This window comes from Plecotus auritus (assembly GCF_963455305.1).
Source record: "Plecotus auritus genome assembly, chromosome: 5".
Classification (NCBI taxonomy): Eukaryota; Metazoa; Chordata; class Mammalia; order Chiroptera; family Vespertilionidae; genus Plecotus; species Plecotus auritus.
In genome coordinates, this window is record NC_137776.1 from 185,791,892 (window position 1) to 185,809,612 (window position 17,721).

At 67.2% G+C, this 17,721-nt stretch overlaps 3 protein-coding genes across 5 annotated transcripts; 1 reads left to right on the forward strand and 2 right to left on the reverse strand.

The window, feature by feature from the left end:
- Window positions 1-1,312: 1,312 nt before the first annotated feature.
- On the forward strand, window positions 1,313-3,955 carry CIMIP2A (ciliary microtubule inner protein 2A; the record flags this gene model as incomplete). Its single annotated transcript, XM_080667501.1, has 7 exons — window positions 1,313-1,368; window positions 2,241-2,455; window positions 2,533-2,792; window positions 2,882-3,008; window positions 3,195-3,289; window positions 3,511-3,628; window positions 3,867-3,955. 7 exons carry the CDS (start codon window positions 1,313-1,315, stop codon window positions 3,953-3,955), a joined length of 960 nt encoding a protein of 319 aa, XP_080523627.1.
- On the reverse strand, window positions 3,948-6,390 carry TUBB4B (tubulin beta 4B class IVb). The gene is made up of 4 exons (XM_080667500.1): window positions 6,241-6,390; window positions 5,840-5,948; window positions 5,647-5,757; window positions 3,948-5,147 (listed from the first exon to the last, which is right to left on the reverse strand). Exons 1-4 carry the CDS (start codon window positions 6,295-6,297, stop codon window positions 4,087-4,089), a joined length of 1,338 nt encoding a protein of 445 aa, XP_080523626.1. The 5' UTR covers window positions 6,298-6,390; the 3' UTR covers window positions 3,948-4,086.
- Window positions 6,391-11,800: 5,410 nt separating this feature from the next.
- SLC34A3 (solute carrier family 34 member 3) lies at window positions 11,801-16,868 on the reverse strand. Of its 3 annotated transcripts, XM_080669479.1 has the most exons (14): window positions 16,790-16,868; window positions 16,293-16,381; window positions 16,055-16,178; window positions 15,754-15,843; window positions 15,259-15,387; window positions 15,035-15,178; window positions 14,851-14,962; window positions 14,576-14,771; window positions 14,369-14,458; window positions 14,185-14,272; window positions 13,911-14,078; window positions 13,703-13,819; window positions 13,499-13,623; window positions 11,801-12,394 (listed from the first exon to the last, which is right to left on the reverse strand). In XM_080669479.1, the coding sequence occupies exons 3-14, from the start codon at window positions 16,137-16,139 to the stop codon at window positions 11,930-11,932; spliced, it is 1,809 nt and encodes a 602-aa protein (XP_080525605.1). In that variant the 5' UTR covers window positions 16,140-16,178; window positions 16,293-16,381; window positions 16,790-16,868; the 3' UTR covers window positions 11,801-11,929. The 3 variants fall into 3 exon arrangements, with proteins under 3 accessions (XP_080525605.1, XP_080525606.1, XP_080525607.1); XM_080669480.1 differs by lacking the exon at window positions 16,293-16,381 and having other exon boundaries at window positions 16,790-16,808; XM_080669481.1 differs by lacking the exons at window positions 15,035-15,178; window positions 16,293-16,381 and having other exon boundaries at window positions 16,790-16,814.
- Window positions 16,869-17,721: the final 853 nt, after the last annotated feature.

The window sequence follows — 17,721 nt, forward strand, 5'->3', positions numbered from 1 at the left end:
AGATGTGTTTGTGAGCAGAGCCCTATCATTGGACATTTGGGCTGGCTCCGATTTCTCTCCGACAGACACTGCCACGGTGGCGACTGTCCACGGTGGGTGACGTTGCGTGCGCGACTTCGGCTAACTGCCTCTCATTCCCTAGGAGCGGTTCCCAGGAGCGGAGGCAATGGGCCACGGTGTGTAACAGCGTGTGTGGAGCGAGCTGTGTTCCCGAACTGCTTTCCAGACGGCACCCACGCGAGGAGCGCCATTCCCGCTGTCACCCGCGGCAAGGAGCCCCAGAAACGGCTCTTGTCAGCACTGACCTGATTCACCTCAACCTTCTGTCTCTAGTCTAGACGGTTATGGACTGCTTTTCCCCGGAAGATGCTCGGGTTCTGTGTGCATTCTTCTGTTGGGGCGGTACTTCTCCATAGCCCTGTCACGTAAGGGCTTTTTATGCTGATAGCCTATCTGTTTGTAACACTTGTTACACGTTTCCCCCGGTTTGCAGCCGCCTCTTGACATGTACTTGAACCTGCTAATCTTTCCTGTTATGATATTGTGTTTGTATGGTTAGAAGGTCCTTCCTTACAAAAAGAAAGAAGTCGGGATTTGTTTAAAATGGAAAGTAGCGCCCTGACCGGCGTGGCTCAGTGGATAGAGCATCGGCCTGTGGACTCAAGGGTCCCAGGTTCGATTCCGGTCAAGGGCATGCACCTTGGTTGCGGGCACATCCCCAGTAGGGAGTGTGCAGGAGGCAGCTGATCGATGTTTCTCTCTCATCAATGTTTCTAACTCTCTATCCCTCTCCCTTCCTCTCTGTAAAAAAAAAAAAAAAAAAAAAAAAAATCAATAAAATATATTTTTAATAAAAAAATAAAAAATAAAATGGGAAGTAGCGCCAGCTCCAGGGAAGATGGCCCCCCTCGCTGCGGGGGCTTGTCACCATGCCCCTGGAGCTTCCGGGCCTCTGGTCTAAGAAGGGGACTTGGGGTGCACGGGGGTTCTCTTAGCCTCACCCTGGGGGCCGCGGGCCTCCTGAGGGTAACCCTGGCCCCAGGCTCCAGCAGGGCCAACTTGGGACCTGGCTGCAGCGATAGGCACCATTTCCTGGACCCTGAGGTCCTCGGCATCACACCTCCCACCGGCTGCTGTAGGCCTTGGTGTCCCACCTGTGAAATGGGCACTCGCAGGGCTAAGGACAGGCCTGGCCAGGGGGTGCCCAGCAATGGGGCTTCCTCACAATGGTTGTCAAGCAACAGGGACGCCTCCCAGGGGAAGCAGCCAGACAAGAGGAGGGACCACACAGCAAAGGTGCAGTTGAGGCAAGATGACAGCTACCCAGAAACACTACCTCTTCACACCGGAGCCGCACTATGTCCCGGGGTAAGCGCGGGGCTGCAGGGACGGGGAGCGGCTCAGGCCCGTGGAGAGGGAACCCCAGAGCTGGTCTTCAGGGACGGGCAGGGCCCAGGCCTCCCCTCCCTGCTGGTGGTGTGAGTGCCACAGCGGGAAGCCGGGGACAGCCAGCAGCTGGCGGGGAAATGCCCGACGCTCACACCACAGTGCCCCACACTCTCAAGACACCCGAGTAAAGTGACCAGCAGATGCCAGGCCGCCTCACTGGGCAGCGCCCTGTACACCCTGACCACGCCCTCCACGAGGGTGCACACCCACACACCACACCGCGCCTGTGAGCGAGGAAAAAGGCGGCCAGGAACCAGACCTCACTTCCCAGGAGTTCCGGGGGCCAAGGTGGGGCAGGGAGAGCCTGAGGAGGGAGGGCCCCCCCAGATGTGCCCACAGCACCTCCCACGTGGATGTGTCCCTCAGCTCCGCCCTCACGTCTTCCAGCAGCCCTCCCGCCTGCCTCCCAAATCCTGGTCCTGTTCACGGACTCCTGGCCTCCTGGGTGGCAGAGGTCTGAGCCAGCCCCCCCCCTTCCCACGGCGCCACCGTGCTGTGGACAGCAGGCCTCCAGGCGCCTGGGCCGGACCCCGTCGCCGTCCCTGTAAATGCTCCCAGGCGTTCCGTTCCGCCGCCTCTGCCACCTGGAAGCCCTTTGCTGCGGCCCACGTGGTGGTGACACGGCGGGGTCAGTGCTTGGCACGTGCTGCCCCTTCGGCCTCCACAGCCCCGGCAGCCCCGTCGCTGTGCCCTCCACCCTGAGGTCCAGGTGGAAGTCGGGGACCGGGCGGGCTGGCTCCTGCCCTCGCCCACTGGCGCTGCCTCCTCCTTCCTTCTCTCCCCACCCCCAGCTACGCCGGCTTCTACCCACAGCTGCGCTACCAGGTGGGCAACACCTACGGGCGGACCACGGCGCAGCTGCTCAGAGACCCCAGCGTGCAGAAGAGCCCCTGCTCTGTGCTGTCCCCCATCTCCAAGCCCAAGTTCATCGAGGACTTCAGCAAGTCCAAGCCGCCCGCGATGCCCTGCCGGGACCTGGCCGAGCCCTACATCCCCCACTACACGGGTGAGCCGAGGCCCCGCCGCCTGCCCGCCTGCCCCCTGCGCCCCCCGCCCCGCTGCTCACGCTGCCCGTCCACACAGGTCTGAAGCCCTTCAAGAACTTCGAGGTCCTGGGCCCGTTCTTCCCGCAGGAGGCGGAGGCTGATGGACCACCGGGGGCAGAGAGCGCATCCTGGCAGGTCCCACTGCCTGCGGGCTTCATGCCCTACCCACCCTACCCCCCGTGCCCACCAGGCAGGAAGATGGTCTCCAGGGGCCTCGGGCACCCGGGCCTGCGGCTGGCATATGGGGAGGAGGCCTGGAAGCCCACCCGCCTGCGAGAGGCCCCTGGGCGGTACCAGGTAACTGGGAGACACTGGGCCCGGCCTCACCCCAGGGAGACCCGGGTGGGGGTGGGGGTGGGGGTGGTGACCTGCCCCTCCCGTCCCAGCTGTACCACTGCAGGAGGGATGAGTACCCCAGCCCAGGCCACCAGCAGGAGACCCTCGACGTAGCCAGGTTCCAGAGGATGCCCCAGCTGGACCACCCCAACCTGATTCAACGCAAGGCCATCTCAGGTGGGTGCCGGGAGGAGGGGGAGAGCAAGGGCTGCCCACGTTTCTGCGAGGCTGGAAGCACACCCCCATCTGGCCCCAACATGGAGTGCCCACGTTTATGGAAGGAGCCGGGACGGGCTTCCCTGGCACTAGGAGCAGTGGGCGGTGAAGGGGACCCGAGGTGGCACCAGACCTCTCCCTCCCCAGGCTACGCTGGCTTCATCCCCCGGTACGCCTGGGTGATGGGCATGAATTACCGCAACGGGGTCACACAGGCCATGGACGAGTTTGACAAAAGCCAGGTACGAGGACAGCAGGCCTGGGCCCACCCCCTGGGACTGGCGGGCACAGCTGGGGGCAAGGAGCCAGAGCTGGGCAGCCAGGAGAGGCTGCTCCCCGGCCCCTGGGGGAGGGGTGACAAGACCCCTAAGCATTAACCATTCAAACGTCAGCCCCGCCCCGGGCCCTTGCGGCTAAATACCTGGTAGGGGCAGCCTGCCAATCACACTTGCCCTTTCCCCAGTTCCTGTCTAGAAATCCCATCTGTGCCCTGGGCAAGAGGCTGCCCCACACGTACTGGCCCAGCAACACCATCTACAACAGCCAGGGCCTGATCCCCTTCTACATGGGGTTCATCCCGCGTGAGTGCGGTGCACGGGGCGGGGCCGGTGGGTGGGGCCCTTCCCCCGCTGCTGCACAGGCACGGGGCCAGCGGCATGTCCCTGGGGTTCTCCAGGCAGGATGGCCCAGCTCCCCAGCGAGGGCCCCTTGTGCAGTCACAGACAGACCAGCTGCCTCAGGTTCCCGGTGCCCAGGGGACCCACCCTTGCCCCCCCCGCCCCCCCCCTGCCGGGCGGCTCAGTGTGGCCCTCCCCACAGACATGCAGGACCACTACGGGATGACCTTCGGCAACAGCACGCGCCAGGCCTACCGGAAGGAACGGGAGCGGAAGCACCGGGCACTATGAAAATGCTTTAATGGTGTCTGTACAACTCAGATGGCAGGAAGGAGAGCAGTGCACACAGTGAGACAGGGTCAGGAGGACAGACAGAGTGAATAAAGAGTTCTCACGCTTCCACGCTTCCAGTGGCAGGAGCTCTAGGCCACCTCCTCCTCGGCCTCCTCCTCAAACTCGCCCTCCTCCTCGGCCGTGGCGTCCTGGTACTGCTGGTACTCGGACACCAGGTCGTTCATGTTGCTCTCGGCCTCGGTGAACTCCATCTCGTCCATGCCCTCGCCCGTGTACCAGTGCAGGAAGGCCTTGCGCCGGAACATGGCCGTGAACTGCTCCGAGATGCGCTTGAACAGCTCCTGGATGGCCGTGCTGTTGCCGATGAAGGTGGCGGACATCTTCAGCCCCCGGGGCGGGATGTCGCACACGGCCGTTTTCACGTTGTTGGGGATCCACTCCACGAAGTAGCTGCTGTTCTTGTTCTGGACGTTGAGCATCTGCTCGTCCACCTCCTTCATGGACATGCGGCCCCGGAACACGGCAGCCACCGTCAGGTAGCGGCCGTGGCGGGGGTCGCAGGCGGCCATCATGTTCTTGGCGTCGAACATCTGCTGGGTGAGCTCGGGCACGGTCAGGGCCCGGTACTGCTGGCTGCCCCGGCTGGTGAGGGGGGCGAAGCCGGGCATGAAGAAGTGCAGGCGGGGGAAGGGCACCATGTTCACCGCCAGCTTGCGCAGGTCAGCGTTGAGCTGGCCGGGGAAGCGGAGGCAGGTGGTGACCCCGCTCATGGTGGCCGACACCAGGTGGTTCAGATCGCCGTAGGTGGGCGTGGTCAGCTTGAGGGTGCGGAAGCAGATGTCGTAGAGGGCCTCGTTGTCGATGCAGTAGGTTTCATCTGTGTTCTCCACCAGCTGGTGGACCGAGAGGGTGGCGTTGTAGGGCTCCACCACCGTGTCCGACACCTTGGGCGAGGGCACCACGCTGAAGGTGTTCATGATGCGGTCGGGGTACTCCTCCCGGATCTTGCTGATGAGGAGGGTGCCCATCCCAGACCCGGTGCCCCCGCCCAGCGAGTGGGTCAGCTGGAAGCCCTGCAGGCAGTCACAGCTCTCGGCCTCCTTCCGCACCACGTCCAGCACCGAGTCGACCAGCTCGGCGCCCTCCGTGTAGTGCCCCTTGGCCCAGTTGTTCCCGGCACCACTCTGACCTGCAGGAGAGGGCAGCAGGTCACTCGGCGGCCGGGCATGTGTCACCGGTCATCACTGGGCCAGAAAGGCCATCCACCTGGTGTTGTGAGGTGACACGGAGCTCACCCTACAGGTAAAGCAGGTAGACCCCACAGAGGGCAGCAACCTGCCTCGTTAAAAATTAACTTCGGAGCTGGGCTGAAATGACTTAACAATAAGCCGGCCCCTCCCACTCGGCCCGTGCCAATTCCCAAGGACAGATGAGCCGCCTCTGCGCTCTCGCCGCCGGGAGATTACATCGGCCCTCGGCCCCGCCCGGACAGCTGGGCCTTCCTCCCAGAGCGGCTTTGGGCGAGGGATTGAGTGACGCGCAGGGGCGGGGGGGAGGGTGTCCAGCCGGGGGCCCCAGCTCCTGCGCGAGGTACAGTGTGGATCGGACCTCGCTCTCTGCGGTTCCGAGGGCGGTGACCTTGGGCACCTCTTGACCTTTCGGCCCTCCTGGCTACACAGGCGGCTCACCAAAGACGAAGTTGTCCGGCCGGAAGATCTGCCCGAAGGGCCCCGAGCGCACCGAGTCCATGGTGCCCGGCTCCAGGTCCACGAGCACAGCGCGGGGCACATACTTGCCACCTGGGGGGGCGGGAGGGCGTCGGTGAGGACCTGGCCGCGGGGGCGGCAGGAGGGGGCGGGCAAGGGACCTGCGAGGTCTCACCGGTGGCTTCGTTGTAGTAGACATTGATCCGCTCCAGCTGCAGGTCGCTGTCCCCGTGGTACGTGCCCGTAGGGTCGATGCCATGCTCATCGCTTATCACTTCCCAGAACTGCGAGACGCGGGCGGGCCGGGCTGAGTCACGCCGGCGCAGCCCGGGACCGGGACCGGCCCCGCCCCGGACGGGCGCGGCCTTTCCCTCCCCTCCCCTCCCCTCCCCCTGAGACCCCCCACTCCCCGCTGCCGGGCGGGTCCCCGGGGGGCCCGCGCCGGCGCCCCCGCCCGAACTCCGGCTCCGCACGGGGCCGCAATGCGGGGGCGCCGCCCGCCCGCCGCCATCTTTCCTGTCCGCCCGGCCCGTCTGGGAGGTCCGCCGCGCTAGGCCCCCGGCGCCCGTCCCTCACCTTAGCGCCAATCTGGTTGCCGCACTGGCCGGCCTGCAGGTGCACGATCTCCCTCATGGTGGCGGCGGCGCGGATGGAAAAACAGAACCAAGAGCCGAGCAGCGGGAGCGCAGAATGCTACAACCGACGCTCCGCCGCCGTTTATATACCCATAGCGCCCGCCTCCTCCAGCTTCCTATTGGGCTGCCAGGGCGAGGCTGGCCAGCGGCCTCGTTTGATAGACTGCGGCCCCGTCAATCGAGCCGCCTAACGCCCGCCTTCTCAACTCCGTCGCTGTTCATTGGCTAGGCGAGGCCCCTGCTCTCGCTCTAGAGGGACCCCCCATCGCGCTGCGGCGCTCAGCCCATTGGGTGTTTCAAATGATTGATTTGTCCCCTCATTGGCTGGCTCCGGAGAGCACGCCGCCAGGCCGGCGCTATTGGCCACGCGGGGCCAGCGTCCTGGTAACCGCCGCAGTGCCGCGGGCGCGCGCGGGCTGGAGGGCGCGCGCGGGCTCCGGGCCGGCGGGGCCGAGGGTGAAGGCGGGTGCGGACGCGGGCGGGAGTCTGGGGAAGTACCGACGGGGTGGCGGCCCGGAAGCTCGGGTGGGCGAGCGCCTCCGGAGGGCCGCTGCCTGGGGCCGCCGCGCAACGAGGACGTGCGTGGCCGGCGCCGACCCGCGGGGTTCGGAGCCATCCACGGACGAGACGAACAGGGCTCGGGGGCCTGGGGCAGCGGCTCCGCTCCAGGACGGGCTGCGGGTGGAGTAGGGCCTCCCCCAGAGCCGCTGAGGGCTCGGGCTCTGCGCCCCTCCGCGCGCCCTGCGCCCCTCCTTGGGCCATTTGCCCGCTCGGGTGGCGGTCAGGTGAGGGAGCACGTGGGCCCCCGCGCGGGGGCGGGGCGGGGAGGGGGGCGCAGGGCGGGTCCGTCCGCAGCCCGGAGCTTGTTGTGGAGACTGCGCTGGCGCGGCTCCCGTCGCCTTGGTGCCTGGGCCCAACGCTACGCTTGCTCCTTGGAGACTAGGGCGGTGCCCAGACCTCCCTGGGCGCTGGCGGGACTGCAGGCTCCGGCTCTGTTGCCCGAGCGGTGCTAGGCACCTGGACGGGGCAGGAGCTCCCCAGGCAGAGAACTCGGGTGCCTGGCAACGGGCGGGACTGGGAAAACAAGGGCCTTCCCCCCCCACCCCCCCACCCCCGGGAACCTTGCCGCCTGTAGCAAATCGCCGTCCCGCTGTGCAGGCCCTTCCCCGACCTCCCCCGGCCCCGCACCCCCCACCCCCCGCACGCTGCTAGTCCTGCGGCGGAACCCCCGCTAAAGGGAAACAAGCGAGAATATCCGTAAGCATTGAGCCCCCAGGACGATGAGGTGCTGACTTGGAGCAAATGCATCCAGGCCGCACGTGGGCTTCCGCTCCAGGCCCAGCAAAGCAGCAAAACCAGAACCAGCTGCATTGGCTAAGGACCCCCTGGCCACACGGGTGCATGGAGGACACACCTGGAGAGCTGAGGAATATCCATCCTCTCAGGACCCCCACGCCCAGCCTTCCGGAACCCCCATCCTTCAAACAAGTCCCTTCCGCCGCCGAGGGCTCCGCCTGCGTCTTACCCTTCTCCCTCTGCTGCCACCCCCCCCTTCCCTTCACCTCCCTCCCCCCTGAGCCCCAGAGCCCTTTGGCCTGGTTTCCTGAGCGCATTTCCTCCACGCTCCCGCCCACCCCTGTGGCTTTGTAAATAAACTTTCCCCTTATAGGCTGAGTCTTGCTGCTGCATTCGTTAGCCAGAACTCAGATGCGGAGGCTGCTGAGTCAAGGTGTGACCTGACTCCAATCCCCAGTAACGTTCTGGCGCCATTTCTGACACCACACAGCCAAGGTTTGCCATGCCCTGCCAACAAGTGCCTTTTATCTGCTTGTGTTGGGGTGGCGGGGAGCCCACCTTAGGAAGGAAAAACGTTAAACCCGTGGTTGCGCCTTTGCAGTATGGCCTTAGCAGCGGTACGCTGGTGTCATATTTAACGTTTACAGAAGGAACGGGTAGATCACACCCTTAGGTGGGCCCTGCACGGCTTTCCGGGCGGGGGGGGGGGGGGTGGCCACTGGGCCTCTGGATTGTGGTTTGTTTTGTTTTTTTAATATCTTTATTGATTTCAGAGAGGAGAGAGAGAAATATCAGTGATGACAGAGAATCATGGATCGGCTGCCTCCTGCATTCCTACTAAGGATGGAGCCCACATCCCAGGCATGTGCCCTTGACCGGAATCGAACCTGGGACCCTTCAGTCCACAGACTGATGCTCTGTCCACTGGACCACACCGGCTAGGGCTGTTTTTGTTTTGTTTTTTAATATATTTTTTATTGATTTCAGAGAGGAAGGGATATAGAGAGGAACATCACTGATGAGAGAGAATCATGGATCGCTGTCTCCTACACGGCCCCCCACTGAGGATGGAGCCCGCCACCCACGCCTGTGCCTTGACCAAGAATCCAACCCTGACCTCCTGGTTCATTGGTGGATGCTCAACCCCTGAGCCACACCGGCCGGGCTGTTTTTTGTTCGTTTTTTTTTTTTGTTCTTTTTTTTTTTTTTTCCCCCCAGTAAACTTGTTGCCCTCCTTTGTCCCCCACGGGAGGATGTCTGGGGCAAAGCCTTGCCACTCCTCTCGCTGGAGGGCACGCGCTCTCGGCCTGCGCGGCACACACCAGGCAGGAAGTCGTGGCACACTGCGTTCCCTGCAGCAACTTCCTCTGTGGGGAGGCCGTTGGACAGGCAGCCCATGGGACATCACCCCGTGCGTCCCCGGGGAGGGTCTGCAGCTGGCTCCCCAGAGAAGCAGCAAAACCGGCTACTGATGCCCTAGCGACGCCAGGACGGGTTGCATTGACTGATGACCCCCCGAGACCACGACCCGGAGGGGGCGCACCTGGAAAGCTGATGAACCTCCTGCTGGGATTCACCCCTGTCAAAGGGCAGTCAGGCCCACGCGGGGCCCTGGGACCAGGCCTGTCCCCCACAAACAGGCCAGGAAGGTGGGCTGGGCTTCTGCTGACCACAAGCCATGGCATGGGAGGTATGCAGGGTCACTGCCTGGCATCCTGGGTCCTCGCAGTGCCCTGCAAAGTAGCTAGCTTAACTCCCAGCAGCCGTGGCCCTGGCTGTGCAGCAGAGACTTGCCACAAATCATTGAGAAAGGGAGCAGCTCAGATTTCCCCCCCAGGGAGCTGGGCAAAGCCCTCCCCAGGCAGTGTGGCCTGAGACCTCACTGGGTGCCCACAGGGCTGGCAGCTCAGCATGGCATCCCCACTTTAGGGGAACAAGGAAGTGGCCCGTCCAGGGGTGAGCCCCAAGCTCTTCGTGGCACCAGGTTGCTGGCCTTGCCCCTCCCATTGCCCCCAGGACAGTGGGACCCTCCCTGTGGCCCTTATGCCTAAGCCTGAGGACTCGGGCTGCTGCTGCGGTGGCACCAGGCTGGGTGGGCCCTGCAGGTCCCCACCGTTGGCCAAGGGTGCTCCTGCCACAGTGCGGAGCATTGAGCCGGTGGGGGCCTGTGGCCAGGTGGGAGGCTGGCCGTGCGGGCCCAGGGGGTCCAGGCAGGGCCGTGGGAGTGCGGGGCGCCTGGCCTCCGGCAGCCAGCAGCTGTCCAGAGACGCCACAGGGGTGGCTTTGTTTACTGGTGGCCATGGTCCCAGTGGGAGGGTGCGTTACCTCTTGGCGGGGCAGCAGGCAGACAGGCATTTGTGGCCTCAAAGGACCTGGCGGTCAGCCTTTGTGGGTGGCCTCACCTGCCCCGGAAGGAGAGGTGCACGGGGCACTCTCTTCCCTCCCACCGCCTCCCCATCGCCCCAGGGAGCTGGCCAGGCCTGCCTCTCCCCAGGGGACTTCCATCAGAGGGACCGTGAGGCTAAGACCAGACCCAAAGGCGTGTCCTGGGGTCACAGAAGTGGGGGGAAGCCAAACTGGGGTGCACAAGCCTGCTCCAGGGGTCTTACTCCCACCAGGCCCCCCATGGCTTCCACCGGCTACTTCCCTTGGGATGAACCCAGGCTCATGGGGCCCAGGAGCTTGTTGGGGGAGGGGACTGGGGTCCATGGAACGGGGTGAGGGACAGAGGGCCTGGGGGACATGGGGGCGGTGCTGAGGGAACCTGAGGGGTACACAAAGGACTGGACCGTAAGTAACAATGGCTGGCCCTGGCCGGGAGCTCAGCGTGGTCCCCATACACCACGGTTTGGGGTTTGATCCTGGTCGGGGCACACACAGGAGTAACCAATGAGCCCTGTCCGGTGTGGCTCAGTGGATAGAGCATCGGCCTGTGGACTGAAGGGTCCCGGGTTCGATTCCGGTCAAGGGCATGTACCTTGGTTGCGGGCACACCCCCAGTAGGGGGTATGCAGGAGGCAGCTGATCGATGTTTCTAACTCTCTATCCTTCTCCCTTCCGCTCTGTAAAAATCAATAAAATATATTTTAAAAAAAAGAAGTAACCAATGAATGCATCAGTAAGCGGAACAACAAATCTATGTTTGTCCCCTCCCCCTCCCAAATCAATAAATTATAGTGACAAAAAGTAACAACAGGCCTGGGCTATCACCCTCCCCCATCTTCCTGAGCATGCCCACCTCTCCCAGTCCTAGCAGCACCCCTAGACTGGGAGCGGGGACCCCGCAGCAGCTGGCCCTGACCCGCCGCCGGCCCCCTCTCAGTGCAAGAGCGAGATCGAGGGACAGACGCCTCGAAACTTCCTTTTCCGCCGGTGGCTGGGGTCAGGCTGAGTTGTGGGCAGCCCCGGGCGGAGGGGCAGGAGGCCCAGGCGCTTCCCTGGTGTCTGGTTACCAGCTGCCCGCAGACAAACCTTCCTGTGTGGCAACCGGACGCGCCCCGCGGGGAGGGGCAGGGAGCCCCGGAGGGCACAGCCCGCCCTGCAGGTGCCCGCCCCCCCAGGTGAGGGGCGCAGCGCCGGCCTCCCGCCCGGGGGAGAGGCGGGCTCGCACGTGCGGGTGGAGCCTGGGTGGGTGCACCACCTGCTTCTTGTAGGTCTCGGGCTGAGCCACGCCGCGACCCGCAAGGCCGTCCCGGGGGCCCGGAAACGAAGCGCCCCCTGATCCCTCTCAGCCCCGCGCCCCGCCCCGCCTAGAGAGAGAAAAGCAGAACCGGGGGGGGAGGGACAGGACGCCTCGGGGTCACCGGTCCCCACCTCACTGCCCTGCACACCTGCGGGGCTGGGCGGCACGTGGGGCTGGACGGCGGAGGGCTGCCTGCGCCCCTCCCTGCGCGCATCCTCCAGGCGGCGGGCGTGGGAACCGGCCGCCCCTCCCCGCACCCGCCAGGCAGGGCCCAGCCTCCCCGGACCTCAGATTTCCCCCGGACCCCGGGAAGCCTTCCCGCTCCCCACCGCTCCTTGGTGTCTGCTGTCCCCCGCGGCCGCGAGAGGAGGGGTCCCAGCCCGGGGCTGGGGGTCATCGGCGCGTCCACACCGGCTCCTCCGCGGACTGGCCGCTAGGGGGCAGCCAAGGCGCCGCTCCCGCCCCAGGGCGGGGGCAGGGGGACCCCCGGCCATGCCGTCGGGGAGAGAAGACCACCCACATTCGGGTCCCAGCCGCGTTTATTTGCTGAGAAGGCGAGCCCGCTGACTCCAAAGTCCGCAGCTACTGGGACCCCCCCAGGGCGCCCAGAGCTCAGTGCAGGGCGGGGGCGGGGGGGGGGGGCGCCCACCCCTCACAACCGCTGGGAGGCCAGGACCTCGGGGTTCTCGTAGCAGTGCGCCTCCTTGGCGGCGGCGGGCGGGGGGCTGCAGGCCCGGCAGGGGCAGCAGCGCCCCACGAGGCGGTCCCACGGCTCCAAGGAGCGCAGCCAGCGGGGCAGCCAGGCCCAGGAGCGCAGGGCGCGGGGCAGCCAGGCCGGCCGCCGCCGCTGCAGCACGTGGATCAGGGCGACCAGGAGCAGCAGCGCCACCCCCGGCCCCGCGACCCCGGCCAGCACCGCGGGCCCCGCCAGCGAGAGCCCGAAGGTGGCCAGCGGCAGCAGCAGGAAGCTGAGCAGCAGGTAGGCCACCGCCACCCAGCGGTAGCGGGCCGTCAGGTCCCCGAAGTGCTTGGCCAGCGGGATGGGCAGCCGCAGGGGGGGCACCACGTACCACAGCAGAATGCCAGCCGCGTTGAAGAAGAAGTGGATGAGGGCCACCTGGGGCGGGAGGGCAGGCGGGGCCGTGACGCAGGTCCCCTGGCCCCCCCCTCCAGGCTGCCTCTCCCCCCCCCCCCCCGCCCCTGCAGAAATGGTGCTGAGTCCCAAGTTTCTGGGCTGAGACGGGCCACCTGGGAGGCCAGGTTCCAGCCAGGTGTGGGCGTGCGCCTCCTGCACTGTCCCCGCATTTGGGGGGCCACCTGCAGGGCTCCCACTCCCTCCCCCCGCCCCTGCTGCTCCTCATCCCTCAGTGGGCTTGGCCACCCAGCCCTGGGGCTCTGGCCTGGCTGCTGTGGGGTGGGGGGGGGACGGGCAGGGCCCCACGTGCAGGTCACCCCCTCCACCCCCCATCCAGGGGCTGTTGGACTGAGGAGCCAAGCTGGTGGGCGCCGTCTGGAGGGCTCCCTGGAGGGAGGTGGAGCAGGCCCCGCACTGGGGGGTCCGAGTGGACAGGTGGGAGGTGTTGGGGGCTTCTCTCTTCCTGTAGGCAGTAGCCCAGCAAGACAGGACATTGGGGAGCTGCCTGTCTGGGCCCCCAGGTGGAGGCAGAGGCGGAGGGACACTCGGCCGGAGCAGTGGACCCTGAGAGTAAGCCGGACTGGATGGGGCGGGGTACAGGGCAGAGCCGGGGCCAGGGGGTGCTTCCTGGAGGCATGCGTGCCCAGCCCAGGTGGGGCGCGCCTCTGCAGGAGCACAGCGTGTTATCCGAGGGCACGGTTGGGTTTAGGTGACGGGGGCGGGCGCATCTGGAGGTGGTGGACTAGAGGGGCTCCAGGCCACGCAGGGCCAGGAGGCCTGGAAGGAACAGAGCCAGGGACCAGGGTGCGGAGGGGGCAGGACAGAGAGAAAAAGGTGCAGAGGGCACCCCAGGACTGCACAAGGTAGCAGGGGAGGAGAAGCGGGACTGGGGGGGGGTCCCCGAGATGCCCACTGGGTCCCTGGGGCCCAAGGAGATGGGCAGCTGGCCTGGGCAGGCAGTTGGAGGTGGGTCCCCGGAGAGCTTGAGCCGTGGCCAGCCTGGGGGGGCAGGCCTCAGCTTCCGGTGTGCAGGGCTGGCTGCGGGGGACTGGGTGGCGGGAGCGGGGAGGACAGGGAGGGCAGTACCTGGAGAGCGCTGGGCAGCATTTTCGGGGGGCTGGCCAGGGCGGCCAGCAGAGCCGTGGTGGTGGTGCCAATGTTGGAGCCCAGTAAGAGGGGGTAGGCCCGCTCCAGGCTGATCACCCCGACGCCTGGAGGAGCAGGAGGTCAGGGCGGCGCCCTGAGCCTGCGCCCCACGCCCCTCACCCTGAGTGCCTGCCCGCCACTCACCCATGAGCGGCACAATCGCGGCTGTGAAGACGCTGCTGCTCTGCAGCACGAAGGTCATGCCGGCGCCCACCAGGATGGCCAGGTAGCCGCTGAGCCAGCCAAACGGGAAGGGAAAGTCTGGGGGGGGGGGGCGGGCAGCGAGGTCACCCCCGGCCCGGCCTCTCCGCCCCGCCCTGCCTTGGGCCCTTGTCCGGTCCCGCGCACCCACCGGCGTTGAGGACGGTCCGCACGGCCTGGGCGATGCGGCCACGCAGCACGGAGCTGAGCAGCTTGACGATGAGCACCAGGCAGGAGCAGAGGGCGAGCAGGGAGCCGGCCAGCAGGATCAGGCCCACGGCCAGGTCCGAGAGCGCCGAGCCCGAGAACAGGTGGTGGCCTGGCGGCGGGGCAAGGGGTGAGCGGGGGGGGGGGGGGGGGGGCCGGAGGGGGGGGCGCCGAGGCCCTGGCGGGGCGGTGGGGGCTGGGGCGGGGCCAGGCCTCACAGGGCAGCTGCTCCGCGGTGGTTGAGCCACTGGTCTCAGGGCAGGGGCCTGAGGTCGCCGCCCCGCAGTCGCTGCTGTTTCCTGGGACCTGGGGGGACAGGCAGGGTGGGCTCAGGGCGGGCTCGGAGCCGGGCCGGGGGGCCGGGCCGCTCCGCGGTCGGAGGGCAGGGCAGAGGCACCTCACCGTGGGCTCCCTGGCGCCACACCAGCGCTTGATGAGGCTGCCGTTGGTGGCGTTGTGCGTGGCGCTGTTGGCAATCGCGTCAGCGTCCAGCTGCAGACAGAGGGCGGTCGCGACCCTGAGCTGGACTCTCAGCAATTTGCCTGGAGCTCACACCATTGCAGGGCCCAGACCCCCCTCCTCTGTCCCCTCCGCCCAGGCCGTCCGCACCTGCACGATGAGGTGGGTGAGCGGCTGCGTCAGCACCTTGAGGATGTCGGGCGCCTGCGTCCCGGGCTGCAGGCTGGCGGCCCGCAGGGCCAGCTCGCTGAGCCTCTCCAGCGGGGCCGCGGCGCTCTCCAGCGGCAGCAGGGTCAGCACCGTGAGCCAGTTGAAGATGCCGTGCACCGCGGAGCCGCCGAAGGCCCTGCCGCCGTCGTGGGGGCCGAGGGGTCAGCTGAGGGTGGCTCCAGGGCAGCCCCGGCCCCGCCCGCCCGGCCACTCACCTCCGGAACTCATCCCGGTCCCCCGACTGCGCCATGGAGACCAGGGTGCTGGTGATGGATGTGCCCACGTTGACCCCCATGACGATGGGCACAGATTCCCGGACGTGCAGCACTGTGGCGGGGGGGGGGCCATGTCAGCCTTCTGTGCGCCCCCCCACCCCCCCCAGGACAGGAGGGCACTCACAGTTGGAGGCCACCATGCTGACCACGATGGAGGAGGACGTGCTGGAGCTCTGGACCAGCACCGTGACCAGCACTCCGATGACCAGGCCGGCCACGGGGTTGGACAGCACCACGTTGTCCTTGAAGATGTCCCCAGCCACCTTGCCTGCGCCCGGGAGAGAGGGCCGCTGAGGCCCAGGCCTGGCGGCCGCCCCGCCCCCGGCCGCCCCGCCCCCGGCCACTCACTGCCCAGCAGCTGGAAGGCAGAGCTGAGGATGTCCAGGGAGCAGACGAAGAGGTAGAGGCTGCCCAGGAGCCCGCAGGCCTTGAGGAGGCCGAGCAGCGCCCGTCGGACCCTGCCGGCCGCGCTGAGCTCTGCGGACACGGGGCAGAGTTCGGCAGCCAGCCCCGTCCGCCCTCCTGCCAGTCCACCTCCTCGTCCCCACCCCCCCACCCCGGGCAGGGCTGGGCATCCCCCCTCTGTTCCTTTGCAGAACGGCCACGCAGACAGCCCCGGGGCCTCCCGGCACCTAACTGCCAGCAAGAGGGGGAGAGGGTGCCTCACTGGGCAGGCAGGCAGCTGAGGGCAGCGACGAGGGTCCCCAGGGTGGTGGTCTGCGGGCGGGTTCCCTGTTGGGCAAGCCCCCTCTCTCCTTGCTCTCTCCCCCCAGGGCCCTCCCCGTGCTCAAACCCTGGGAGTACAGCCCCGCCTGACCAGTTCCCTGGCATCTCCTGACCTACCTTGCCAGGACTGGCTCGTGTCCTTCAGCTGGGGGAGGGCCCAGGGGTCCGCGGCCCCCTCCTCCACAGCGGGGGCAGGGCTGGAGGTCCCTGCAGGGGCAGGGGCAGGGGCAGGTCGAGCCAGGGACCGAGCTGTGTCCTGGACACCCCCAGGTGGGGCGGGTGGGGGTGGGGAAGGCCATGCACAGGGGCCCGGGGTGAGGGACAGGGGCAGGAAGTGGGAGGGAAGAGGGCCCTGACCAGGGTGGTCCTGAGCCCCTCCCGCCTCCCCGAGCCGTGGGTCCAGGGCTGGGCCTGATACCTGCATTTCCTAGACTCCGGTCTACCAGGCCAACCGAGTCCAGGGTCGGGGGGCTGACCTGGCCACCGGGGAGAGAGCTCGGCATGGATTTCAGGCAAGGACAGACCCAGGCCCAAGCCCGGATCTGCGGGGGGAAGGCAGGTCAGACCCCCTCTTCCCTCTGCGTCCCCCAGGCCCCTGGGTCCTGCTGGCCTGGGTGACCCCCCAGTCCCCCCCCCCCCACAATAGCTATAGTGACCTCAGGCGGCTGTCCGGCAAGCCCAGTCCAGTGTCGGGGGCAGAGGTGAGCTCTGCTGCCGGCTCCCTCACTGTCGGCTGGAAGCAGGCCTGGTGGGTGGCCCAGGGCAGCGGGTGCTGAGGCTCGGCCAGAAGTGGCTGGGAGCTTGGCACCCAGGACCTCCTGGGTCAGGGCGCACCGGGGCCATGGCAGATGACTTAGACTTTGGCATTTGGTACCAAATGGTGCCGTCTCCTCTCAATAAGGGCCCCACCCCCACGGGGGAGGGCGGGCAGGGCAGGGAGCGGAGGTGCCCGCTCCGCCTCGGGCTCCCCCTCAGCCCGCGGGGTCTGGGGCCCCCACCCAGCTCTGCCTCAACTCTCCTGTCCCCCAGGCCCGGTCCTGGGGGGGCTCTGACACCCTCCCTCCTGCTGGCCCACAGGCCGGTCTCTGTCCTGGAGGCCCCCCAGCCCTGGCCCCAGTGTTCCTGGACCCCTCCTGGTACTCAAAGCTCCTACCTGTGTGGGTAGTGAGGGGGCACCCGCGGGGAGGAGACACAGGGCGGGCGCAGCGCAGGTCAAAGATCCGCTGGGCGCACACATGACCTGCCGTGGGCTGAGCCCCATTAATGTTTACCCAGGAGCGAGGCCCCCGGGGGTACCCCGCAGAGCCCCAGGCACCTGCCTTGCCCGGGTCCCACTGTCACCCTGGGCAGGCGCTCCAGGCCCCGAGCCAGGCCCAGGGCCTCGTGTGGTCAGGCCGTGGCCCTCCGTGCTGGCCCTCCACAAGCCGGTGCCCGTGGGACACTGTGATGGGGGACACTGCCCGCCCAGGACGGAGCCGTGTGCTGGGCGCTGGCTGGGGGGGCCGGGGGCCTGAGGAGGTCTGCCTGAGCCCCCAGAACGTATCTGGGTCGGCCTGTCCCTGCCTGGCAGATGGCGGGAGGGAAGCCCTTTGTACTGGTCAGGCGGGGAGGGCCGGCCCGAGGTCATCCGGTTCAGACCTGGCTTGGGGCCGGGCTGGGCAGAGCTCTCTGCAGGCTGGGTCCGGGGTGGCCAGCAACGGTTAGGGTGTCAGGTCCCCAACTGCAAGTGGAGGGAGCGGGGAAGGGCACCCCCCAAGGCCATGCTCTGGCCCAGCTCTCCACCCAACCCCACATGGACCCGGAGGCCTGGCCCAAGCCTCTCTCCACAGCTGAGCCCTGACAGGCCTCACTCATCGCTTGTGGGGTGCCTCCCCTTGGGGTCACTCCCCTTCCTGATCCCGGGATGCTGGGACCAGCCCCCCTCCGGCGGGGTCTCCCCAGGGGCCTGCTGACCCGCACCCTGCCCTGCCCACCAGTCCCGGAGCTGGGGGACTTTGCCCCGGGAACGGAGCTGGTTTCTGAGTGTTCTCAGCAGATTTCCGCGTCCCGCCCCTGCCTGCCACCCAGCACCCAGGGCGCCTGGCG

What these genes read in the sequence shown, in the direction of transcription:
- TUBB4B (XM_080667500.1), bottom strand. Translation starts at nt 6,297, where the DNA reads ATGAGGGAGATCGTGCACCTGCAGGCCGGCCAGTGCGGCAACCAGATT. An exon ending in CTACTACAACGAAGCCACCG is followed by an intron (nt 5,758 to 5,839) that starts GTGAGACCTCGC and finishes CCGCCCCCCCAG; the next exon opens with GTGGCAAGTATGTGCCCCGC. An exon ending in GCCGGACAACTTCGTCTTTG is followed by an intron (nt 5,148 to 5,646) that starts GTGAGCCGCCTG and finishes CCTCTCCTGCAG; the next exon opens with GTCAGAGTGGTGCCGGGAAC.
- SLC34A3 (XM_080669479.1), bottom strand. Translation starts at nt 16,139, where the DNA reads ATGCCGAGCTCTCTCCCCGGTGGCCAGGTCAGCCCCCCGACCCTGGAC. An exon ending in GACCGGGATGAGTTCCGGAG is followed by an intron (nt 14,772 to 14,850) that starts GTGAGTGGCCGG and finishes CGACGGCGGCAG; the next exon opens with GGCCTTCGGCGGCTCCGCGG. An exon ending in GCGGACCGTCCTCAACGCCG is followed by an intron (nt 13,820 to 13,910) that starts GTGGGTGCGCGG and finishes CCCCCCCCCCAG; the next exon opens with ACTTTCCCTTCCCGTTTGGC.